This window comes from Porcisia hertigi, chromosome 25, assembly GCF_017918235.1.
Source record: "Porcisia hertigi strain C119 chromosome 25, whole genome shotgun sequence".
Taxonomy (NCBI): domain Eukaryota; phylum Euglenozoa; class Kinetoplastea; order Trypanosomatida; family Trypanosomatidae; genus Porcisia; species Porcisia hertigi.
Window position 1 is genome coordinate 474,135 of NC_090584.1, and position 25,389 is coordinate 499,523.

At 59.0% G+C, this 25,389-nt stretch overlaps 5 protein-coding genes across 5 annotated transcripts; all 5 read right to left on the reverse strand.

Moving 5' to 3' along the window:
* Positions 1-1,215: 1,215 nt before the first annotated feature.
* On the reverse strand, positions 1,216-6,873 carry JKF63_04625 (uncharacterized protein; the record flags this gene model as incomplete). The annotated part of the gene is made up of 1 exon (XM_067900606.1): positions 1,216-6,873. One exon carries the CDS (start codon positions 6,871-6,873, stop codon positions 1,216-1,218), a length of 5,658 nt encoding a protein of 1,885 aa, XP_067756627.1.
* Positions 6,874-7,806: 933 nt separating this feature from the next.
* JKF63_04626 (uncharacterized protein) lies at positions 7,807-14,565 on the reverse strand (the record flags this gene model as incomplete). Its single annotated transcript, XM_067900607.1, has 1 exon — positions 7,807-14,565. The coding sequence occupies one exon, from the start codon at positions 14,563-14,565 to the stop codon at positions 7,807-7,809; it is 6,759 nt and encodes a 2,252-aa protein (XP_067756628.1).
* A 2,203-nt stretch (positions 14,566-16,768) lies between these two features.
* JKF63_04627 (uncharacterized protein) lies at positions 16,769-18,337 on the reverse strand (the record flags this gene model as incomplete). The annotated part of the gene is made up of 1 exon (XM_067900608.1): positions 16,769-18,337. One exon carries the CDS (start codon positions 18,335-18,337, stop codon positions 16,769-16,771), a length of 1,569 nt encoding a protein of 522 aa, XP_067756629.1.
* A 1,342-nt stretch (positions 18,338-19,679) lies between these two features.
* On the reverse strand, positions 19,680-22,850 carry JKF63_04628 (uncharacterized protein; the record flags this gene model as incomplete). The annotated part of the gene is made up of 1 exon (XM_067900609.1): positions 19,680-22,850. One exon carries the CDS (start codon positions 22,848-22,850, stop codon positions 19,680-19,682), a length of 3,171 nt encoding a protein of 1,056 aa, XP_067756630.1.
* Positions 22,851-23,860: 1,010 nt separating this feature from the next.
* JKF63_04629 (uncharacterized protein) lies at positions 23,861-25,144 on the reverse strand (the record flags this gene model as incomplete). Its single annotated transcript, XM_067900610.1, has 1 exon — positions 23,861-25,144. The coding sequence occupies one exon, from the start codon at positions 25,142-25,144 to the stop codon at positions 23,861-23,863; it is 1,284 nt and encodes a 427-aa protein (XP_067756631.1).
* Positions 25,145-25,389: the final 245 nt, after the last annotated feature.

The window sequence follows — 25,389 nt, forward strand, 5'->3', positions numbered from 1 at the left end:
TCCTGCCGAAGAACACTCTCGCGCGCGCGCTGTGCCAGCACCACCGCCGCACCGGGTGAAAGCCTCGATGACTCCTGAGCCGCTGCCCACGGCACAGAGGCGCAACGGACCGATAAGAAGTCACACGTACCCTTGACAGATTCGTTAGACGCTAGCAGCGTCTGCGAGGGGCCGTGCGATCTCTGCGGCACCGCGTGCATGCGAGTCCAAGTCGAAACGCTTCGGGTGGCGAACATGGGAAAGTCGACTGACAAAACCGCGCGGCGGCGTCTCAAGGAGTGATACCGCGGCACATGATGCAGCAGAAGCAGCGCAAAGGAATCAGAATGGGAGGCAGAGGCGGAGAACGACTCAAAACGACGCGAACCACAGGGGTGCATGCGAAAGAGCAAAAACACCTGAAAAATGAGTACGGCGTTGCTTACGAGGGGAGGGGGAGGGGGGGAGATGCCCAAAGAAATGACTTTTAAAAAAAAGAGGGCATCAATCGATAAAGACAGACCGAAAAACAAAAGTCTGTAGGGGCGTCTCAGGAGTGACAATGACGTGACGTGTGTGTGTGTGTATGTGTACCAGAACACATCTTCCCAGGGCCGATGTGACGCTGCACCGGTGCTGGCACGTGCGTTGTAGGAGTAGGGATACCTGAAAAAAAAGTGGGTGAGTGCAAGTAGGCAAACAAAGAAAGGAAGTGAAACAGAGCCGCTACGAGTGGAATAGGGAAAGGGGGGGGGTCTCGCAGGGGTACGAAGGCGGGTAGTGGAGATGGGAGCCGTCGTCGAGTGATGGGCCGTCCTGTCAAGACGTTGAACGGTTTTTTTTCTTCACACGATAGGCAAGTGTACAATGGAAAGAGAGAGGAAGCAAGTGATGGGATAAACGCATCTTGGCATCCACCAAGGACAACGGTTGGCGCTGTCAGTCACATATCGCCCCCCTCCCTCCCTCCCTCCCTCCCCCTCCTTGTAGTGAACTGTGGTTGACATCGTTCGTGGGGCACTTGCCGTCACAAACGTGTCAAAAAAAAAAAAAGACGTACACCAACTTGCCGAAGGTGGCCACCGATGCTAACAAAATGCAGAGACCGATAATGTGTGCAGCCCGAGTCACTGCACTTCCCACCTCCCACCTTCCTGCGTGTCCGGCTCTCTGGGCTGTTTGTGTCGCGTAAGTGTACATGTGGGATGTACACCTGTTAGGGGGGGGGGGGTACAGTCAGTACAAGTTCGAGTCCTCATCACAGTGGCAGCTACACCCATTCACGGGACAGCGACGGTGCGTGCGGAACCAGTTCTGCAGATGGTGGGCATGGCCACCATGGCTGCACGAGGTGCACCAGGCAAACGCGGTAGCAACGTCATTGGTGCCCAGGCGCACGGGCTCGAGGCACACAGAGCACCGCGTCGCCGTCGTGCTGCAAAGGCTGAGCAGTGAGCGGATCAACTGTGTTCCAGTGTGCCTCTCCCCACATACACAGTTTGTCGGCTTAGGGGACCTCATGGAGGCCGATCCGTGCTGAGGGGCGACCGAGGTGACGTCTGCAGCGCCACAACCATAGGGACCTGCGAAGAACGGAGTTGCAGACAAAGGCAACGAAGAGGCCGTGGCTGGGATGTGCCGCCAAACACGGACACTACCACCGCTCGTGGTGCCGGCGGCAGCACCAGCACCAGCACCAGCCCCACGACGGGCCGTCCACGGCGCAACTGACATCGGCTCAGGATTCTCGGGAAGGGAAGAGGCGTGATGCTGCCCCATCATCTCCACATCTAGCGGCTTAATACGGCGAAGGGGGGCATACCCGCTGTCGTGAACACCAGCACGTGCGATGCCAGCAGTTGAAGCGGGAGTAACGTCCCTACCGCGGAGGCCCATGGTGGCAGTAGCTGCACCTCGAACCACAAACGCGCAACTACGCAGTTGTCCGCATTCCACATCGAACGTCGTGCGGCGCACAAAAGCCTGCTCGTCGTCGAGGAAAGAGCGGTACGCCGCCGCCCACCACACCCACGGCACATCCGCGTCCACATCATCGCTTTCGTCACAGATCGGAGCGCTGACGACGTCATCGACCCCCTCATGACAATCGCCTGCGACTGTGTCATTCGAGAAGACGGCGTCGCGCGGAAGGTGCCCAGGGGCAAGACTACTACTGACACTGTTCGGGTCAGATGGGTGGGGCCACCTACCGAGGCCATTCACCTCCCCTGGAGTCTGTGCGGGTGGCGGCAACACGCTATTGCGCACGAGTCGCGCCGTGTGTGCCACGCCCTCCTCCAGAGAGACCTCATCATCACCGGTGGCGGCGGAAGGTGGCTGATCCGAGCTGCGCCCCCAGCGGCTGGACCGCAAGTAGAAGAACGGGGAGCAGCCGTACACGGTGTCGCGTGTTTGGCACTTGTCGTCGCTGCCGTCACCGCACTCACCAAAGCCGCAGTCTGGGACGCCACAGCCGAGCGGGTAGCCGGAAGAAGCAAGGGCGAACTCGGTATCGCGTGCCAACCCAAAGGGCAGACTGTGCGCAGCAGGTGAGGTCACCACCGCCCGCTCCGTTGCCACCGCGGCGCTCACCTCAGCATCTACCAAGAAAGGAAAGGCGAGCGCCGCAGCCGTGGTGAGCACACCAACACGTGCAAACAAGCAGGCGCCAAGCTGGAAGTCGCCAGTGGAGTCGACGATTTCCTGCATGGCGGCATGAGTGCGGAGATGAATCCCATGCTGGAGTAGCAACGCCTGCACCGGATTGGACTCTGGTATGAGGATGTCCTGCATAACGTAGCTAAAGGCAGCCGGTGTGCCTGCCTCCATGACCACGGCCAAGGCAACTCGGTCCCAAAAGGGTAAAGCCGAATGCCGGTAGAGGTACGAGGGAAGTGCCGTCTGTGTGGTGGCCGCACCGTCGCGTCCCTCCCCCTCCCCCTCCCCAGCCGCCATCGCGCCATGCGGCTGGTAGCGCCTCGCTTCCTCGCAGCGGCCACACAAGCAGTGGAAGACGACGAGCAGCCACGGAGTGAGGGATGCACGGAACGACGCGCACACTCGAGGGTCGCTGTTGCGAATCATGGGCTGCGCCTCCCCAGGACGGCAAAGAAGGGTAGCTACGGCACGGTAGCTGGGAGAGCGGCTGGCGAACCGGAGCAGCACCTCCGCTGCTGTGGAGTAGCGCCCGTGCGTCACCTCCACCGCGACGGCCCGTTCAATATCGACGTTGGTACTGTTCTCTGCAAGGACGGGTGTGGCATCCACAAGGGTCACTGACTTCACTAGACTTCGCCACGGCTGTCCCACCTCCCCAGTCAGGGACGATGGCAGCCATCGCAGCATCTGCAACACCAATAAGCAGCAGAGATTCTCGTGGCACACACACACCTCCATCATGGCTCGCCACGCAGGACCCAAACGTGCCTGCATCCTCGCTACCGCCTCTCTCTGTGTGGCGCCACGCCTGGCACCGGGAGAGCTGTGCAGCAGCTCCATCAATGACGGCACAGGCCCCGACAACCCCACGATCGAGACCCCCTCCAGCGTAACCAAGTAGGAGAAGAGGATCGCCACATCCTCGCTTCCGAAACCACCTACCTTCTTTACAGCGGCGAGGTTGGCCAGTGATGAGAGACCGAAGCCAGCAGCGTGACGCCGCCTCATGAGCTCCTCGATGCCTTGGATAGAAACCAAATCGGCGGCGTATAGAGTGGAACCAAGACCAACGAATACGCTGCCCTCCTCGTGCCACGCGGTCACAGCCCGTACCTCGATCGGAACCGACCCCAACTCTCCCGCCGCGTTCATGACGACGACATATGACACATTGCCAGGCCCTATTTGAAGTGTACCGTGAAGGTCAACGCGCTGATCAGATGTGTACACCGCCGAGCTCGCAGCTTCGCCCTTGGTGCTTCTCGCAGGGTAGCTGGAGACTGCACTGTTAGATTCACGTGGGTCACGGAGGCACCGTGAGTGACGTCGCCGGCGCTGATGGTGGAGCTGCTGCGTGGAGACGGAAGTTGTAGTCGATGAGGAAACCCAACGGCTTGACGTGGACACGGCCCCACCACCAAGGGAGCAGCCACTGCTGTTGCTCTCTCCTGGGTATCGGCCACCATGGCGCATACCGCCAGACGCACCGGTATCCCTACAGAACGGCTGCAACATCATCGCCGCCAGTGCGTTTTCCTTCAGCTGTGGGCAGTAGCCGTTTTCGGCAGTGCCGCGTGTGCTGGCACACACCCCATGCATACATCCTGGACCAGGGCTAGCGCCAGCACCCCCAGGACCTTGCGGGGAGTACAAGGCGTTCAAGGCGCCATCGCAGCCCCCGAGAGCGCCAAAGAAATCGAGCCGACCGACGCCGTGATCAGCACCGTCGCTGTAGCCGAGTCCGTGTCGTCGACCACTGTGTGGCATTGACACCACAGCCAAACCAGCCCAGATGGGGTTCGTTGTTCGGCACAACACCCCAGCAGCAGCTCTTTCCTCCCACGGGGAAACAAAAGAGTAGCCCAGGTGACACCGCGGGTCGACGGCAGCGCCAATCAGCGCTCCCTGCCACTGACCGCACTCAATCCCTCTCTGAAGAGGTGACTGCTCGGCTGTGGTGCCGCTGGCACCGGTGCTCCTGGGAGCCGGTTCCGTTTTCGTCTGCGCAGCTGTGCCGTCTAGTGAACTAAGCAACACGGTGGCGGCCGAGACGTATTCTACGTTCACAAGTGAGTGTAAAGGGAGACGGACAGCGTAGTCTTGCACAACCTGGTACGCACACGACTGGGTGGCGGGAATGGTTCGGACAACGGGGGCTGACACAGTCCTCTCGCTCTCCACTGCAGTGCCCTCCCTCTCCTCTTTGCCCGCCACACTGCCGGCGTCAGTACCCCCATCCCTGCCCATGATGCGAGCGGCGCGGACGATGCGTAGCGCCCCCTCCTCGAGGTTGCCCACGACCAGCTCCAAATCAAAGCTGAACTTCCACGAGAAAGTGTAGTGTGTGCCGTACCGCGCCGCAGTACCTTCCATTCTGTGCTGCAGAACCTGCGTCAGTCGATGCGACAGCCGTGGGGGTTGGGCCCGGGTCCACGCGCGCGACAGCTTCCGAGGCGGGGGGTCTTTGCGGTATTCGACGAACGTCAGCACGCAGCCGGAGTGCAGCATCGACACAGAGCCGACTTCTGGAACGGTGCCAGCGCTGTTGCAGAGTGGAAATGGAGTAGCGGCGCCGCTATCAATCGACAAGGCCTCAACGACGTGTCCTCCGCTCAGCGGCGACGCAGGAGCCTCGTCACACCACCCCACGTGGCGGCCCTGCCTCAACCCTCCTTGGGCTGCCGCTGCTGCTGACGCGGCACCAGAGAAGGGGGTGCACTTGTGCCAGCTGCCGCCTGAGTCGCCCCCCCGCTTGTCGCTCGTGACATCGCACTTCGATCCTCCTACGCAAGCACCCATGTCACCATCCACCCGGCCTGCCAATGACCTCGCCACGATACTACTGTAGCTGTCGGCGGAGTGCAAGGTTGGGCTGTTCCCATGTCTCCGCTGCTCCGCCGCGGCTGCGGTCAAACTCCTCAGCTCCTCCGCACCAGTCCAGACAGATTGCGACAGGATCCCCACAATCGGCAGAAAGGGGTGGCAGTAGAGAAAAGATACGTTCAGCGTATTCAGCCGCAACTCGCAGAGCGGTGCCTCCAGCTGGTTGGTGTCGAACAGGAAGAGGATGCCGCGCTCGCTCCCAACAACTACCATACCATTGGCGGGGAAGTAGTCGCTGGAGACCAGGGCGCCGGCCTCCGCCAAGGCGCATGAAGCGACCAGCTCGACCCTCATACCGCCCTTCTGACCTCCCACGGCGACACGGGCAACGCGGTTGGAGCAGGAGTCGCGGTTCAGGTTCTGATGCGTGAACGCGCTAGGCGCTACCGACGCGCCGTACGGGATCTTTGTAGCTGGGTCAAGTAGCTCCTGTCGGCGTGCTGCGGAGATGGAAACCTCGTACCACTCCACACATCCTGAGGTATAGCCCACCAACACGAGTGGTCTGTCACGCATCCAGGTAATGGTGGAAGGAGCGTCTCTGCGATACAGTCCATCGGTCTCCCCTTCGCCTCTGTGCGACGACGACGAAATTGGCCGGGCTACATCGGAGGACGTTCCCAACCCCCGAGACGATAGGGGCGTTCTCCCGGGCATCACCGCTATGGTGGGACTGCCCATGAGGGAGGAGGAGGAGATGTCCCCGCCCCCACCTTGCGATAAAGTTGGCAGCCCCATAACCATGGATGACGGCGAGGGAGGCCGAAAGGCGGGCATGCGGTTTGTGGAGTCGGCCGCCGGCGCCAACGAAGCAGAACAATGACCCGGGCTAGAGAACAACTCGCCCTGTCTGCGCTGCATTTGCTCACGGAGGCTCGTTGGGTCTTTTCCTTTGACATACAACAGTAAATCCTCCTGAAGCACGGCGAGGGCCAACAAGCCATTGGCAGCGCCGATGAAGGCCATGTCAGTGCCAAAGAAGGTCCGATTGGCCATGCTAAAACAGCATTGCGTTGTCTGAAAAATATTCGGTAGTGTCAGGGTGGACTGGGTGTGTATGCGCGTGGCAGTAGTGAACTGCACGTCGTGCGGAGCGGCACTGTGCTCTGCGCCGTGGTTGGTCGAAAAGGAAGCCGGGGAAAAAAAACGCTGACCGAGCCGCTGCGGAGCTGTGCCACCCTTCAGAGACGCGCCTTCCTCCTTCAAATGAGTGGGTGGTTCTGCCGCAGCGCCGATACCGCTCTCCTCCACGCGTCCGTAGCGGGCGCAGTCCACCTTGAAGTATGTCAGCACACCGTTTGTCAACGACCCAAACGCGTTGTGGGAGTCCGGCTGACACGAGAAGTACTTCATGGAACGAGTTCTGGAGGAAGTGAAGATGGTGTATCTATGTAAGGGGGCGAAGGAGGAGGAGGAGGAGGAGAGATGGCGATGGCCACCGACGGAACAATGAAAAGGTTATGGAGAAGAAAGAAATGTGATACGAAGAGATGAACGCGGCGATGTGCCTTGGGCGGCCCCTGGAGGGTAAAGAAGGGGAGAATGTGTGTGTGTATGTATGTGGGGGGGGGGGGGAGAGGGGGCCTCTCGCTCAGTCATAGATGCAGTAATGTATCTGCCCGTCGCGCGTGAGTATAGACGTGAGCGGATTGTTTGTGGTCGAGTCCCCTCTCCCCCTCCGCCACCACCGCCGCCCCTCTTGCTGTTGCAGCTACTGTAGATGTGGCAATGGGAACGGGTAGATCACGCGCAGCTGGCTGGATGCCGAGAGATGTGAGGCGCACAGTTTTGAATGCGTGTAGAGATTATCCATGGGATGCAGTGAGTGGGCGGTGTAAGATAGAGAGAGGGGGAAGGAGGGGGGAGGGAGGGAAAAAAAAATAAAGAGGACACACACACACACACACACACACACGCAGACGCAGACGCGCGATACATGTGTGCTGAGGGGGCGTGGCAATGAAAGGGGGAATGGAAAGGTTCACACGGAAGTGAAGAAGAGATGGACGTCCGGTGCCAGTGTGGTTCTTCTGTGCAGCCGTTCCAAGTCATCCCATACAATGTTGGTTGTTAGGTGTGTGTGTGTGTGGGTGATGGACTCGCTGCCCCCCACCCCCTCTACAATCAGGTATCGCACGGAGAGTTGCCCCGAGTGAGTCGTTGAGGGGGGAGGGGGTGGGGGGGGCATCCAAAAAGGAATGGACTGGGGGAAAGAATGGGACGACGGTGGGGGTAAGAAAAAGAGAAAGGCTGCGGCAATAGCAGCGAGGACAGCAGCCTCCACAACTACGAGAGATGAGCGCTGTCGCAGCAGTGGCAGGGGCAGTTCTCAACGGGGCATTTTGTGTGCTTGCTGAACCACTCCCGCAGGTGGCACCAGTGGCCTCCATGCAGACACACGCTGCACCACCCGAAGAAGCGCCCCGGGGGCAACTCTGTTGCGCGGTGCTCCATGCGTTCACCGCACACGGTGCACATCGGCGTCTGCCACTGTCGACACTCTGGGTTGCCGCACGGGATGAGCTGCTTTCGGATCATGTTGGTCGACGTCATGGATGAAATGGAGCTCTTGCTCCGCGCTGTTGCATGCATCGCTTGACCGCAGTTGCACCGCAGCTCCACCGCTCGGTGATGCGTTTCGTGGACTCCTATGCTGGCCCCACCGGCAGTGGTGGCTACCTCGCGCAACGAACGCTCGCGGTCCGTTGCCGTAGTCGCAGTAGTCTGTGCGAATCGACTCAGCGTGCGCTCCATCATCATGGCCGTTTGTGTCGACATCATCGCCGCAGCAGAGGAAGACCCGGGCGCCGCGCCGAGTTCGCCTCCAAGTGACCCCAACGCGCCAGGAAATCCCTTCGTCAGAGGCGCGCCAGTACCCGGGAGAGCCGCTCCATGACCACCTGCAGGAGTGCCGGCGGCGGCTTCACGAGCACCACCTCCGCCAGGTACGGCGCCACCTGGAACAATCATTATTCCACCGCTGTGCATGGCACTTCCCCCGGAAGCAGTGCCGCCACCCCCGCGATTGCCTGCTTCCTCACGGGCATGGAGAAGCTTCACGATTTGTAGATCGTGGTGACTGCGCCACATGGAAAGCCCCTGATCGTTGAGCAGGCGCCGGTACGCATCACGCCACGTGCAGACAGAAGACGATAGTATATTGCCAAATACCACCGCGTAGCTCAGAGACGTTTGCAGATCACCAGTCTCGTCCACATAGCGCTGCAGTGCACCACTGTCAGTGCTGGCCCCTCCTACAACCGTCACGAGCAGCAGAGAACATCCCCAGATGGGGGCAAATGTACCCGCCGATGCGGTGGATGCCGCCGCAGACAAAACAAAAATTTCACTAGGATTGCTGTCGTGGGAGTCAACGCTGCCGAACGCCGCAGGACCGCTAGGCGGGCTTGGGAAACGGTTGCCGAAAGACCCTGGTGACGCGACAGCAGATACAGAAGAGCTCTGCACGGAGGGTGAAAGCATACTGGCCGGTAATGTACGCTTGGCATCTACACGTCGCTCTTGGGGTGCACCAACCCTGGGTAGCGATGGCAGTGAGAGCGCCGCCCCGTGCGTCCTATCGACAACAGCCTCTTGACCTCCTCTACTGGCAGTGGCCACGGCAGAGTAGCCGCTATACTGCTGGTCCACCAAAATCTGGAGGACCTCAGTCAAATTGGTGAGATGACCGCTGTGGTAATGCGAGGGCAACAAGAGAGCCGTGGCCAGGGCCACCTTGTCGGAGAGGACCAGGCGCGGGTACCTCCCCAGCAAGCGTAGCACAACATCCTTCTGTTGCGGTAGCGTAAAGTGGTCATCAAAACGACTGACCGGCTCCCTCGCCGCACCGCTTCTTCTTGTCACGTTCGACGCGGCGCCGTCAGGGGGGCGTTCCAATCCCGCAGCATCCCCAGGCGAAGACCTGGTCCATGCTGCCGTCGTGCGAGAAGGCTGCTGACACATCAAGAGCTCTCCGTATGTGAGCATCAAATGAATCCAAAAGGTCACACCAGAAGAATCAGCTCCCGCCAAGTTCATTAGCGTCGTCTGACAGGCACGGCCCGCAGATAGAGTCAGGGCGATACTGGGGTACTGTGGGTTGTGGGTCCCGTACAGCGCGAGCAACTCGGCCGCCTCGTCGAGACGATCCAGCAACACGAGTACGGCTACGCGCCGCTCCAGCGCCTCCTGCAGGCTGTGCTGGCCTATCCCGTCTCCCTGAACGAAGAACCGCTCCGCCGGGTGACTCGGGTGGCCGGGACGGAGCACAGGAGACGACTTAGTCGCCTCTGCCACACCGGCTGCTTCTGGTGCCGCCGTAACACGAGCCCCCCCAGCCTCAACAGCTTGCCCAGCCAATTGATCAACAAGAAACGCTGCAGGCGGAGCTATCCAACCCATGGACTGCAGCACGAGCTCCCGCAGCATGCCGATTGCTATGGGGTAGGCCGGGCGGTGGGCCACGCCGTACCCTGCAGAACCACCAGCCGTCCCGGGGCGGGCGGCATCCCCTGCGACACTCGACGGCGCAGCGCGGTTCACTCCAACGTTGATGGCGGGACCCGCCAAGTGTACTGCCCGCTGTGACAGAGAACCACGTATGCCCGCCGCAGCGGCACTGAACGGATCCAGTGGAAACCCGGGTGGTCGCCCGTGCATCTCCACTGAGCTTGATAGGCTCGCCAGGAGAGGAGACCGCAGTCCGAGGGCCCCAACGGGACCGACGATCCCATGTCCGCTCGGAGAGGCGGAGAGCGGCGCCACAGCGGTCTCACTGGCTGCTGCGAGATGCTGGTGGTGTTCACCAAGCTGAAAGTCCGAGGAGAGGCGGGTGTCGCTCAACCCCAGCTGTTGCCGCAAATCCCGCTCCGATACCAACAACTCAAGCAACCCCGGCACAGCCTGCTTCAGGCCAAGAACCAAAGAAGGGGATGCTGCTGCTGGCCGCGCAGCGGAGCCAGTGGTGCGCGACTCGGGCGACACCACCACAGAATTAGGGAAGAGAAGCTGGGCAGCACAACAACCGTAAAGGAAAGTGGCATACGCCTCTCGATCTACGCCCTCGCGCAGGAGGACGACCAAATTATGCAATGGATCACAAGCGAAACCGCTGCGCAGTCGCCACCAGAGATGCTGCGTACGATCGATACGATGGAACTCACAAAAGCTCAGCTCTTGGGGAACAGGTACCGCTGCTGCCGTTGATTTAGGTGTACCCCGGCCAGCTGCGGATGCGGCAACCGTGTGCTGTTGCTTCATCGACGCGGCAGAGGCGCACGGGCCATGCGGCGACGCACCGAAAGGCGTTCGCAAGGGAGCGAGAGTGTCAAGTGACTCCTCCTGACGTCGGAAGGTGCCGCTACGACGCACACCCTTCGGCGCCGCTGCGCCCCTCGTCCCTAGCAGAGCCGCCTCAGCTCCCAAACTGATTCCAGCGCACAGACTGCCTGCGCTCGCCGCGTCATCACTTACGCCTGCCGCAGCCGTCCCCTGAGCTGCAATACCCTGCAAACGATGATTCAAAGAGGAAGTAACACCGAACCGGGACTGCTGCCCGTTTGCGTTGGGGTCAGTGCCAATGAGGTGCTCGTAATCACTGCTGGCTGCAGCAGCAGCATTTGCCGGTAGCGTGTCCCGCTCCTCCTCCTCCTCCTCCTCCACCTCGTCGAGGAAGCCAAGGCCAATGAAGTCAACGGGACACCCTTTTAGTCTGGCCAGTGGCGCTGCACCACCGCCGGCAGCCGCAGCCACCGCACCGACCCCGCCACCTCCAGTGGAAGACCTACCAGTGTGTGACGACTGCGCCCCATCAGCGACGCCGGCGGTTGAGACCGTGGGTCTCTTCGCAGAAGAGACAACTGTTGTCATGCCAGAAGGGCTTCTTCGTCCTCCGATGAGGCCTTTGCCCCCGTTGGATTCAGGCATAGAAGCCACGGGAGTGAAGACGCAAGATGCTGTCATACCAGAAGCTGCGTCGACCGCGGCAATGACGGGGGCAACGACAACTGCGGCCGCGGCTTGACGCTCCAGCCGATCCAACACGGCCTCCTCATGCACATAGCTCGCAGTTTTGTACGCTGTAGAAGCCTGTGTTAGGAACGCGTTGGGGCCGGCGGCGACGAGGGCCGTGCCGCTGCTGAGACTCGTAACAGTGCTGCCACCTGGATTGTACACCTGCGTGTACAGCTCCCCGTTCTCAGCATTAAGCAGTAGGAGTTGTGGAAGGTCTGTGCGGCAGCCACGTGCCATCACATCATCACCGTCCCAGTCGCCACCATGGTCATCTCTAGGAAGAGGGCCGGTCGTAGCGCTCTGTGTTATGTTCAAGTACTCTGGGTGGTGAGGTCCAGACGCGGTCATCACGCCTCCAGTGCGGCTACGCCCCGGCCCGCGGCCAGGGATACCGCCTGCAGCGCTGACCTTCGCGGGTTCTGAAAGCGGGTGGCATACCCATCCTACTGCTGCAGCAGGCACGCGAGACGGGAGCTGGCACTTTAGCGCGGACTGTGCCTTTACATTGCCGTGCCCCACAGCGTTGCCTCCGTCGGTGAGAAGCATGGCGCCTCCGGCGCCGTCACCGGAGAAGCCGGAGCGAAAGCTGCAGGAGTCGTCGAAGAAGTCATCCTCCGTCCCACTGCAGCCGCTGTGCACCAGGTTGCCGTTGTTGACGCCCCATCGATCTCCTTCCTGCTCCCCACCGCTCGTCGGCTGGTGGTGCAGGAGTGGTCCGCCGCTGGGCGCGCGACGCCGGTGACCGCGACCAGTGCCGCGACCTCCACCGGTACCACCCGAGCCAAAGCCTCTCGGACTCTGATGAAGACTAGCTGTGCCGCCGAGGTGCTGTGACGTCACGACAACCGGAAGGCCTGAAGAGGTGCGTGCCGTGGTAAGCTCTTCGAAGGTATGCGCACGCAGACCGCCGTCACGCGTCGTGGCAAGCACCACACCTGCCTCTTTCGCGTTCCAGCATAGGGAAGTGTACCCTTTACGCATGTACACCTGACACGCCACCGGCCGTGTTGCCATGCGCACATCCCAAAGCTGCACGATATCCCGCATTCGCGATGCACCCGCTGTGGCGACATACCGCTGCGAGGGGTGACACGCCACTTGTTCAGCACTACAGAGGACACGTGGAGCATTGCCGTCTGTTGTTCGTGTGTGAACGAGAACGCCGAACACCTCGGGCGGCGCCCCGAGATACGTGACGCCATCATGGGACGCTCGCAGATCAAGGAGCTGTGCGTAAAAGCCAAGCCCATCGTGACGCCGTGCGGCCACAACAGTCAGGTGAGACTGCGGCATCCAATCCAGAGCCGTCACAGGGCCTAGCATTTGCCTTTGCTGAACCACACTGTAGCTAAGATGGTCTGCACCAGCGTATGACACGAGGTGGGGGCCACCCACCACACGGTTAGCACCGAGCGTGCTGGGCCCTGCGCTGGTGCCGCCTGCAGCGCGCGCCGAAAAGAGCTCTGCAGTTCTGTAGTCACTTGTGCCACGGCTCGTCGTGGTGGAACTGCAGCACTCGCGGTCCACTGAGCCTACCATGTACTCAACGTCCAGAAGCTGCACAGCGCCGCTCTGCCGGCCAAGGGCGAGTATGGCTGAGTTGCGCGGATCCCACCCGGATGCGGTGACGATGCAGTCGTGACGAAAGGCCGCTTTACGGATCGGGGAACCTGCCATTGCCGACAATGTCCCGCCGCTGTCCACATGAAGCCCGCCGAGAAAGGATGGACCAGCAACGCCCGCTGAACTGTCGCGATGCCGGCTGCTCTTCTTTCCCCCCCCACCAGCGCCGCCGTCGTCATCAGCTCCGTCTTCATCTGACACCAGCGCGGCGTTCTGCCGTGAGTCGTCCTCCCGTACCATGTTTGGAGGTGTGGCCGCTCGCGCACTGCTTGCGTAATGTTGCGTGGGGAGACTTGTGTTCATGGGCGCACTAAAAATTGCGGAAAAGGGCCGCGGCAGACGCGGTGTCGATGACGCGACCGTGCAGTCACCACCACTCACTGGTCTACCGTATCTGCCAGCGCTGTGCCGTCGCATCTGCAGCGACGTAGAGACTCGCAGAGGAGACAATGTTGTGGCATCGCTGCGGCCAACCCAGCTAAGCCCCTCGGCGTTTGCCACGAAGAACAGGAGGCGGTCTGTGGCGCAGCTGAGGGAGAGGGCTGTGGGAACAGTTGAAAAAGCAGCGGCCGAGGTGGTGCTGCTGGCGTGGGCAGCGCCACCACCAGCGCGCCTAGCTGGCGACAGTGGGTCAGCGGCATAGTACCCCCCACCATACCCCACCGCAAGGTCCCCGGCCGTGTGAACAGAGGACTGACCCAGGCCATTCTCCTCGGCAAAGATTGGGGTAGACCTGGCAGTGGGTAACAGTGGTGTCGCCCACTCATGTGGTGGTGTGTTCGTGCCACCACGCGAACTGAAGAGCCGCACCTCGCCAGTACCGTTGCCGGCATTGGCCCCACATGGGACTGTATGAAAGGGGGTGAGCGAGGTGCCCCAGCGATACGTCGGGTCGGCGTCCCGGCTAGGACGTTGCGGCGGCGGCCCATCATCAGAGGCCGACGCCGCGTATCTCGCACCAGTGCGAAGGAGGGGCGAAAAACATCCCTGTGATGCTGACGTGGCTAGCGAAGCGGGAGGCTCGCCACCGCTGTACCGAGCGGTCCGTCCACCAGTGCCGCAAACCGTCGCAGCTGTCACCGAACTGGACCCACCACCACCACCGCCACCACAGAAAGGGGAGAGACGGCACAGCGTGCGCAAGTATTCGCGTGGCACACAGGCCGGAGCACCAGTAACATACGGCAGTAATTCCGGCGAAGTGTCTGCGAGAGGCTCGGGAGTTGTGGAGGTATCGATGCCCCCGACAGAGCCACACGAACCATTCCCCAGGACACCAGCCGCCTCCGCTGCCGCCGCTCCGTCCGAGACGAGGGGGAAAACACGGTCGAGAACGTAGTACAGACGCACCTGACTCGACGTAGCGGTTGCGTAGATGCCGGTGTCACCAGGTTGCTTGCACAGCAACATGTCGAGTGAGTGCAGTGAGGGGTTGAATGACTGCGAGGGATGCAAAGCAAACGCACGCAAACACACACACACACAAAGAGTAGGTAAAACAAGATGAGACCGCGGCAGATCCCTCCCTACGAAAAAATCGATGGAAACGAGGGAGGGGGGGTAAGAGAGGAGTCGTGATCACACAGACACAAGCAAAGAGAAGAGAGGGAGGTGTGGGAAGACAGAAGAGGAAGGGGGGGAGGAGGGGGGGGGGAGGATGGAGCGATAAAACAACAGATGAGAAAGGGGCCCACACACAAATAAAAAGTTACGATGCGGGATGAGAAAAAAAAAACAGGGCGGGTGGGCGTATAACACCCCGTCCTATTTTTGTCGTCTGTTTTGTGTGTATTTTCTCTTGTGTGTGTGTGTGAGGAGAGGGAAGAAGTGCAGTGAGATACACACGGATTGGAAAGGAAAGAAAAGGGGTACAAGTGAAGAGGCAAAAAAGTGGCACGTCAGTGTAACAGTGCGTCTGCAGCTTAGTCAACTAACGGCACGCACTAGAGTGACGATGTGTGCGTGTCTGTCTGTGTAAGGGGGGGTGAGACGTTGCTGAGCACGCCATCCAACCGTTTCGACCAAGTCGTGAACACTGCTCCCACAGGTTGTATCAGTTGCCACCCCACCCGATCCTTGAGAGAAGCACTGGCCCGGTGCTCTAATAACGCGAGAGCTGTTTTTTTTTTCAGCGACTCGTGAAGACGTGTGTACACACGTCTGCCCCTCGATCTCTCCTTTTTATTATTATTTTCTATGCGGTCGATTCTTTCGATTTCCGTAATCAAAAACGAATGGCTGGTGTCAAATGTTTTGTTGTTGTTGTTATCGTCTTCCCCCCCCCCTCCTCCAACCCTCCCACCCCGTTGGCAGCTACCCCTCCCCATCCCACATAAACCTCAACCGCAGTCCCCACCACCACCACCACCACCAATACCCTCCACGCTGCCACGATAGTCCTTGTCTGATCTCTGGACGCTGAACACTCAACGGCAGCAACCGATAAAAAACAGCAGAAAGCAAAACAAGACACGAAAACTAAAGTTGGGCACGCACAAGGGAGAAAAGAGAAGGAAAAAAGGCTCACCCATGACGATGAGGCGTACAAAAATGGCCAAAAGAGACTCGCAGGTACGGGAAACGGGGAGGACGGGGGAGAGCGACAGGGACAAGGGCAACAACGAGAGACATCTCAGGGGCGATGGACATGTACAAAGCATTTGTTTTTGTGTGTTTTACAAATAGGACGCTGGCACTCAACACAGAGAGAGAGATTCAAAAGCACACACACACACACACATCCGCGGGGCTGACCAGCTTGGCGTTCATGAAAGTGAAACAAGCAAGAGGGAAGAACGGTTTTTCATTGGGGGGACAAATGGGCAAAGTTGTCCAACACAGCAGCAAAAACAAAAGCCACAACATTCTCTACAGAGGCAACACACCCCACATAGTACAAAAAATAAAATATAAATATATATACACATACAGATGTACATGCCTATAAACAAATATTACAACACACCTTTGAATACTGCCGGCGACACGGTCTCACCACCCTTCCGGCTCTTCATATGTACGCCCTTTATTCTCGCATGACCGGCAAAAGAGAGTGCCGGCCCCTGTGAAGAAGAATATCCTCTGTATTGCCCCCCCCGCCCTCCTCCTCCGACCTCCTCCCAGTGAAGTCCTTCTTATGACGTAGCGGGGTGTGGTGACTTCCAATGGCGAGAGCGGTCGAAATATGGTGGTCAAGATTAAGTCCAGTGGAAGCCACACCAGGTCCCGTACTTGCCCATGTCTGTGTCGCATGGCCACACTCTTCTCCCCAGAAAAAGGCCGCGTTCCCCTCCCCCCCCCCCTCTCCCTTCCCGGCAGCGTGATCTCTATTCACCTACCCATCCCCTCTTTCACTATATGATCCCTTGTGTATCTCTTTGGGGGGAGGGGGGAGGGGGAGGGAGGGGGGGGAGGCAAAACACATACATGTACACGTGTCTCTGCACTTGTGTAACCGGTCGCATTGGCCCGGCAACTCCTACCTGGTATGGTCTCAGTATGAGCGACGTGACCGCATGCATAGGTGGTGGACACCCACCCAGCCACACACACACACACACACGCATGTATGCCCTAATCTCGGGTAGTGCTTTGGCACCCAAGGCCTCTTTCTTTACTCAGTGCCTGAGTTGATGTTCACCCAGGCATCCTCCTCCTCTGTCACAGTGGAGAGCACGTCCCCGCTGATGCTTTTAGAAGAAGGCAAGGCACGATAAGTTTTCTGGTTGTTCAGAGGAATGGCCAAAGCGGTGTCCGTAAGCGGCGTAGCGGCTGACGCATCTCTGACAAACGATACAGCGGCCGCAGCACCAGCGGGGGCGGCAGGATAAACATCGGTGTAGCGTACAGGCGTCAACACTGTCTCCAAGCCCACGACCCCTTTCTTCGCTGAGGACTCAGCAGCGGAAGGTGGCGACGGCATTGTGAGTACTGCTGGGACCTCGATCCCCTTTTCCTCCAACACACGCGTGAGCTGCGCAACACGGTGCCGCTCCTGACGAAGTGCCTCCTGCAGCTCTTGCACCACCAACTCGAGATCAGCGATCTGCCGCCTCGGACTGCGGTAGTGTACTAGGTCCTTCGGTTCCACGTTGGCGGCGTCCTCGTCGAGCTCATCTGCCACCTCGCCGTCAGCACTGCTAACGCGTGACGTGTCCCCCACCACGACGTTGTTCAGTGCGTTGTCAATCTTTGCCACAAAACCGCTGGCCGCCGTTATCACGCGCCTTGCAAACAACGGAACAGAGACGAAGTCGTCGGCATCGGGGCTCTGCTGATTCACATCATCCCTCGTCAGCGCACGCGACGACGACGATGGCGACTGTGTTGGAGGAGTAAACGAGGACAACGGCGTTGACGCTGCTAATGTGTCTTCGGCTTCCCCCTTCTTCAGGGCCTCGCAAAGGCCCTGCGAGTGCGATAGACGGAGCTGCATCAAGCGGAAAAAGTAGCGGTCAAAGAAATCGTCTGCGCTTATGCGGCCGGATGCGGATACCTGAGGCCCGGAACGAGGGGAGACGGGTAGCCGCTCCGTGGGAGTCTCAGCCGACACGGCGACACTGTCCTCGCCTTCCCCGAGCTTCGCAGCGGAAGCCGCGTCTGTCTGCCGTTGCCGCCCGTGCGGCGTTGCTGGTGAAGCGGAGATGCTGGTACTCGAACCCACGGTGTCACCCACGAGACAGAGATACTGCTCCAAGACCAGCTTACTGTTGCACAACAGCCGCTGGCGTGCCTCATGAACCAGCTCGTTAAGGGATTCAGCAGAGCGGCGGCTCGACGATGCAACACGCGGCGGGGACTGCTCCGGTGTTTTAGAGGTCGAATCACTCTCTGACTTGCTGGCGAGCGTGCCTGGTACCTTTTCGGGTTGGCGACTACGCACCTTCGCACTGCTCAGCGGGCTGGACTTTACCCACGAAGCGAACGCCGCCTCCTCCTCCTCCTCCTCTGCCCCAATGGGCGTAGTGTATGTCGCCTCCGAACCCTGCAAGCGCTGTAGAAGATCGCTTGGTATCGGCATGTCCCTGAAAGTCCCACCGAGAAACTCGTCGCCTGCGTAGAGGCCGCTGCTGCCGCCAACGGCATTGGAGGCCATGTGTTCAAGGTAGCCCATAAGCCCGGCTGACTCAGACTTGAGCACCTCAGTGAGGTCCGAGAAGTCCTGCGAAAGCGCTGACCACATTTTCCTCTTGTTGTTTGTCGTTGCGCTCGATATCTGAAGCTGCTCGTAATAATTGCACGGGACGGTGTTGGCCGGTACTGTTCTTCGTCTCCTGGTGTGTGTGTGTGTGTATGTGTGTGAGGGGGAGAGGGGGGTTAAAACGGGGATGGGGGCATCCACGCTGGTGTGACCGCAATCTGCTGCACGCACACGCGCAACAACACACACACGAAACGAGATGAGTGTGTTTCCTCTGAGTAATTTTTTTGCGTTTTTTAAGGTGGAATAAGAGCGTCTCGTCAAGCGCGGATCACCGGGTGGGAGAAAGGGCAGGTGCGGGGGAAAGGGGGATACTCGAGTGGGTGTAGGGTTGAGGGAGGGGGGGGGACAGATCCAGAGCGTGGGTGGCTCAAAACCACGGAAAAGAAAGGAGAGGAGAGCGTGAAGAGACGAATATGAATGCGAGTATGGATGTGTCTTAGTGGCCGCCCCCAGTGCAGCTTCTGAGAAACACTGAAGAAGACAGGAACAAAGTGCGTCGCCCGTAACAAAACCTTGAATGAAGGGAAAGGGCGGTTGTGTTTGTAGACATATACAAATATATATATATATATATATATACGTGTGTGAGTGTGTGTGTGTGTGTGGGTGTGTACAGCAGCTGCATATGTGGGTCGGTATTTGTACGTGAGAGACGGACAAAGACGAAAAGGAAAGGGATGATTTGGCAAGACCATCAGATGCTCAGTCAGCCAGATAAATGTACCGCGACCACACGGTACACACCATACTGTATAGAGCCCACACACACACACGCGCGCGAGAGAGTGTCGAGGTGAGAGTTGTGCTCTCCGCAATGCCTAGCGAAAGCAAATGAAAAGCGATATATACAGTTGCATATATTTTTTTCCAAGGTGGTCTCACACGCGCTATGTGCAAGATAGTGTGTGCATGACACACGAGCACCATGATCGGCGCCGAACAATCGCACTCTCTCTCCTCCCATCCAACGCCAGCCCACCGGATTCAGTGGGGGACAGCGGGCTATGAAAAAGCCCTGGGGCTCGCCTCACCTAAGCTCTCCCAGCACTGCTCCCGTCTCCCACACACGCGCACACGCATACAGGAGATAGAGGTGGCCGGTGTGTGACACCTTTGCTTCTTTAAAGCTCCCCCACATAATCTGATCCTTTCTCTTACTGGGGCTGACGACCGGTACTAGAAAGTACGTACACCACCATAACAGCCAAATGTCCACCGCATCGGCAGAGACCACCACCAACGCCTATCCTCCACGACACCTACGCATCCACAAGAAGGCACAGAAGCCTCCGCAATGCTAGCGAAGAAAAACTTGGGGGGGCTATGCCGAGTAGACGTATGTGTTGCCGCCCCTACGCACCACAAAACCGCGCTCAATCATTTTGTCGATGGCCTTTTTCAGTGCCGCGGTGGTCACGGGAAACGGGACCCGCTCTGCTACAGCGCTCACCAAAGCTGCGTGGTTTATGGTACGTTGCGCCTTCAGGCAACTCACGATAGCCACCTCGATCAGATGACTCCCGTTGTCCGCAGTGCGCCCGACCCGATTGGGGTTGTCGAGGTCGGCAAGCGATACGGTACGCAGACGCGCTTGATGTGGAATCAACACTTTGCTGGTGGCGGACGTAAAGCTCAGATTTAGCCGCAGTACATCTGAGGAGACAAGCGTGTGGCCCAGAGGGCCACTCGTGGTGCTGCCAAACAAGGTGGATGGTGGCGGCGCAGACGCCTCCTCAGTTCTTGTATCGTTCGCGTCGTCCGCATAGTCTGGTTCTGCCGATGTTTGCTGCACACCGGCGGCAGCTGCCTCGCGTAGGACAAGGCGAAAGCGTGGGTGGCACAGCCCTTGGAGCGAGCACAACGACTCCGTGTTCGACATGTCGATGCCAACAGCGTCGCAAAGCGCCTTGAGTGTAACAGAGGTGACGCCGCGGTCGTAGAGCGCATCCAGCTGCATCAAAAGTATACACTGCGTGTATGTACCAGTGAGCATCAGCAAGGAGCTCTGCGGTGTCAGTCGCGTAAGCAGCGTCGCGTTGCTCAGAGGGTGTTGCCATTTGAGATGGCGATTCGGGAACCGGGAAGTGTAGAATTTTTCGACCTTGTGCGTAAGGGCTTGCACGGCAGGTGGAATGTAAAGGTTGATGGGCATTGGTGAGTACTCGGGCCAGTAGCTCTGCGTCAGGATGAACAGATGTGCATCAAGGGCTTTTGTTTCCGACACGCGTGAGCCTACAGTCACGGCATCAGCGCCGTCCTCATGGAACTGCTGCTGCTGCTGCTGCGACTCCTCCTGCTCCTGCGCCCAAGTCTTATACTGGGCTGTCAGCTCCGTGGACGAGGTGAGGTCAGTCAACATGCCCTCAAACTTGGCAGTGAAAGAAAGGCCACAGATGTCGCGCAGGAAGCATATAAACGCGTTCTCTGCCGTACTGTTCAGCCTGCGGTGCGCATGCAGGCAGCGCTTGGCGAAGTCGCGCCAGTAGGCCGCCTCGAAGAGGCTCTTCTTAGGGTGGTAAGAGTAAATGTATGCGATGCGGCGCAACACCGAGGTCGCCTCCTCCACCTCCGCCGGAAGCGGTGGGGCATGACGCAGTGCGGCTGCGCCCATGAGAATGTCGCCTCTCACGGGGCCATCTACCACCTGAGTCGTCAGTTCATCCTTACCCAAAGAAGTTTTTGCGTCCTCCTCGGCCCTGTCGAGGAGGAGCGAAGGCGCCAAAACCCGTGGCTGCAATGACGGCAACGCCCCCTCGACGCGGCGCCGGCGCAACGGCAACGACAGCCCGTCCCCTTTGTCATCAACATCGTCACTCTCGCCCTCGACCGCCACCAAAGCTGCTGATTTCGAGGGACCAACCGGCAGGCGCCCCGCACCGACTTCCCTCATGATCGCGTCGTGGTAGGCGGCGAGTTGCTCCGAGAAAGCTTGCGGATACGCCTCAAGAATCGTCTGAAGGTCTTCGTGCAGCGCCACTTTGAAATCCTTCTCGCACTCCGCAAAGCACTTCGTGACAATGCAGCTGCCGTGCTCTAACAAGCCTAGCAAGTGCCGCACGCCCAGGAACGGCCGCTCACGCGCGGCCACCTGAGCCGCAGCCGGCGTGACCTTGGTCGAAAACGGTACTAGCTCCTCCATGATCTGTTGGCCACAGTCAATCAAGTACTCGTGAAAAAGCCCAGCGACAATCGGAGAGCTACGCACCCCCTCACTGGCAGACAGAAGCCGCCATGCCAGGCGCAGCGAGTCGTACGCCTGCTGCTCCACGAGAAAAACAAAGTCACGCTTGAGGACCTCGCTGCCCACTCTGCTGATCACGGAACTCTGAATCGCCCCCACCAGCATCGGAGTAATGCCAACGTGGAGCAGAGTCGCCGACATTGACCCGATATGCTTGACAGCGGCGTCACAGAAAAGGAAAAAAAAACCCGCGTCGATATCATCCCCCCACAAGCGGTGCGCGACTCTCTCGTAGTGGCTGCGCACGACACTCACCACGGTTGGTTCCACCAGTTTTGCGTAGTTCTGGGTGGCGAGGGTCAGCTGAGTGAAGAGGCGCAACAGACGCTGTCGAAGTGGCTTGTCAAGTGAGGTGAGAGACGGCGGACACGTCAGGACTGCAAGCGAAGCGGAATCAACACTGGCTAGCTGAGGTGTCATATATTTGGACGGTATCGCACTTGCGGGAGAAGCTACAATGTGCTTGTCCAGAATCTCCGTCGCATGAGACGCGCGCGCGGAGCGGCACGCCGAGAGAAGCTCCTCCGTGTCTGCCGCTAGCTCGGCCTTCAGCACAGCCACGTACCCTTCGAGCGCCGTCTCACAGAACTCAGGGTCACCTCTGAGAACCTCACAAACCTCTTGGGTTGCAGCGGCGGAAAGGGAGCGCGGTAGTGCGTTACCTATTTGCGCTGAGCACCACTGATCTGCGTAGACCCACACATACGACAACTCCACCAAACCCTGTTGCAGCCGGTCCCAGTAACTAACGAGCTGCGATAAAATTTGAACCGACCCCAACGTCGCCTGTGACAACAGCGCACCGACTTCCTCGTCGTCCTTCGTATCGCTGTTGGTCACTCTTTCCCCGCTGCCAGTGATCGGCGGCAGCTGCTGTAGCTGCGCCGCCAGCACCGTCACGCAGCGCTGTGCATACGCTCGCGAGGCGCTTCGCAGCTCCTCCACCAATGACGCGCCGAGGCCGTCATCTACAAGGGCTCGTACACTGCGCAAGACCGCCTCAGGCGAGTAGCCGCTAAAGCGACGCTGTGGGGTCGTACAGTCTGCTGCCATGTCGAGGATAGCGTGCAACATGGCTTTGGCGGATGCCTGATTGTGCATCTGTATAGATGCGGCTGGGGACGATGACAGCGACGGTGTTGAAAGCGCAGAGTTCACCTTTGCCGGTACCTGATGCTCTTGTGCCAAAGGCTGCTCAGGCAGCAGCGTCACCTGGAAAGACGGCAAGAGAGGGCAGGGGAGCATCGTCATGAGCGTATCGACGCACAAACAAATATCGAGAAAGATCTGTGGAGTCGGTAGGGTGATCGGCTATCAAACATACGCGGAGGCGACCACAGCAGGCGCCGTGTGCGTGTATTACACTTATTGTACGTTGGATACAAATTATAAAACCGGGAAGAAGAGTAAAAAAAAAAAAGATGTGTGTGTGTGTGTGTGTGTGTGTGTGAGGGGGGGAGAGGAGGAAGGGAAGGGGAGAAAAACATGGAGAACTAGAGTCGTGACGCACGCAGATCGAGCACAAAGACTAGCCCCGCCATTCTCACAGGTCTGGCAATACCCACGAAAGGCAGCAGCTGAGATGCAAAGAGCCGGTGCACATGTGAGCGCGCGCGGGCAGTTTCTCAACAGAAACTGTCAAGGGAAAGCAAGCGGTCTCGAAATCCGATGTGCTGCCAAAGCAGAGCCGGTGTTTCCAGCGGTGTTCTGCCACTAATGACGCACCCGCGCCCAGCTGCACGTCGCCTGGGGGATATTTCTATCCGATTTCGTACATTCGCTCTTGTGCCTCAGTGACGGTCCCCACCCACCCACTCACCCCCTCGGCATGTTGGCTGTAACTCTTTTGTTGGGGAGGAGGCATTCCTTGAAAGGGGTGCTGGTGAAGCGCGCACACGACAGGCATACACGCGTGAATGGAGCGCAGCACAATGGGACAACGAAAAGTGATCTGTGCAAGAGCGAGAGTGCGTGGGCTGAAGGTGGAGGGGGCAAAGAATCCCGTCCAATGGAGGGAAAAGAGAGGGCGTAGCGGCCTCTACTTGCAACACACACAGATTTTGCCTGCGTCATCAAGATGAACACACACACACACACGGGAGGAGAGGGGAAAACGTCAGTAAAGTAGATGGAATGAGCTGCAGCACCTCTTCTCGCCAGATAAAAGATGACAGCAGTCTTGTGCGAAGACGGACAGACGGCCCTGGAGCGCCCGCGGCATGCGCACAAAAATATATGCACTCTATTGTCTCTCGGCCTCCTTACGCGGACATCATCCCCAGCAGATTAATCTGGTAGTCGGCCGCCTCTTCCGTCATTTGTTTGGTGCGCACCACCGAGCACAGCGCGAGGAGGTCGTTGTCGGTGGTGAAGATCTGCGTAAGGAGGTACACAAGAACATGGAAATCAGCGATCGTCTCTGCAAAGGACATGTTTTTTCGCTTTGGGTCGCGCATGTAGTTGCGCAGATTCTGCAATGCTGGTGGCGGCATGCCTGGCCGCGCGAGTCGCATGAAGGCACCACGGACTATGGGTGACTCGAACTGCTGCACTGCGATGTAGCTCGTGAACCAGCGCGTATCGACCTCAGCGCTCGGTGCTTTGGTGACAAAGCGCTGGTGACCGCTTGGGTCGGTGTCCGTCTGGGCCACCTCCAAGGGTATTGTAGAATGGACCTGCCGCGCCCGCTCAACGTCCTGCAGCGCCGTCTCGCCAGCCGGAGACTCCTGCAGGACCCCAAGGCGATAAAGATGCACACACTGCGGCGATGTCTGCCAGGCTTGACAAGAAACCACAATGTTCGGTGCAGCTGTCGCATCGTTCGACGCCGCCACGGAAGCAGTAGCGAGTTCACGCGGAGCGCTCGTCGTACCACCACTCTCCTCTGACGGCATGGCTGCCGGTGCCACGGTGAGCAAGACGCACTCATCACCGTAGAGGGACTGCTCCTTGCTGCACAGCAGCAGCTCGCGGTAGTTCAACAAGATTTGCTCCAGGTTTCGCATTGGATGCGTGCACGCGACACCGACGCGCCGAAGACCTAGTACCTTCGCGATCTTATCCACCTTATCCAAGTGTGGGTCCTGAACGGGTTCAAAGGTGTAGGTGTTGCCGTGCTGCTCCGGCTCGTAGACGGAGTGCACTTCGATCGTGCGGGTAGTGTCATCGTAGAGGCCGTAGAGGATAGCGTAGCGCTGCAGCTTCCAATCCATCTGCGCCACGAAGCTCTGAAAGATATTGATCGATTGTGCATCCACCCTCACCAGCTGGGTTCGACTTGGCACCCACTTCACGCGTGTCTGGTCAATGGCAGACATAAGCTGCGAGGATGAGATAACATTTGAGCTAACGATGGCACCGCCTATAAGTGTCTTCTTGTCGAGGTCATGAAAGAGTCCCGAAACGGGGCATACGTTGGCTGAGTAAGTGGGCTTCTGACACGCGTCGCACCTGCGCACCTCTGGTGTGTTGCCTTCTTTCTTGGCCCTCTCAAAGCGTCGGCGCTGCTCCTCTCTCAGTTGCTGCAGGGGGTCACTAGAGGACATGCTCACCACTATGTGCGGTGTTCCTAGCGTGTATTCGATATAAGCGCACACACACACACACACACGACACACCACCTGTCCAGAGGGCCCCGACCAAAGCGCTCAAGAGAAAGAGAAAAGGATCAGCTGCAAAACACAAAAAGAGTTGGGAGGGGGGGTCAAGACGGTGCCCGTGCCCTTCAGCGAGCGACAACGCAATCACACCACGACCTCTTTTTTTGTGTTGCGAAAGTAGTCTCGACGGT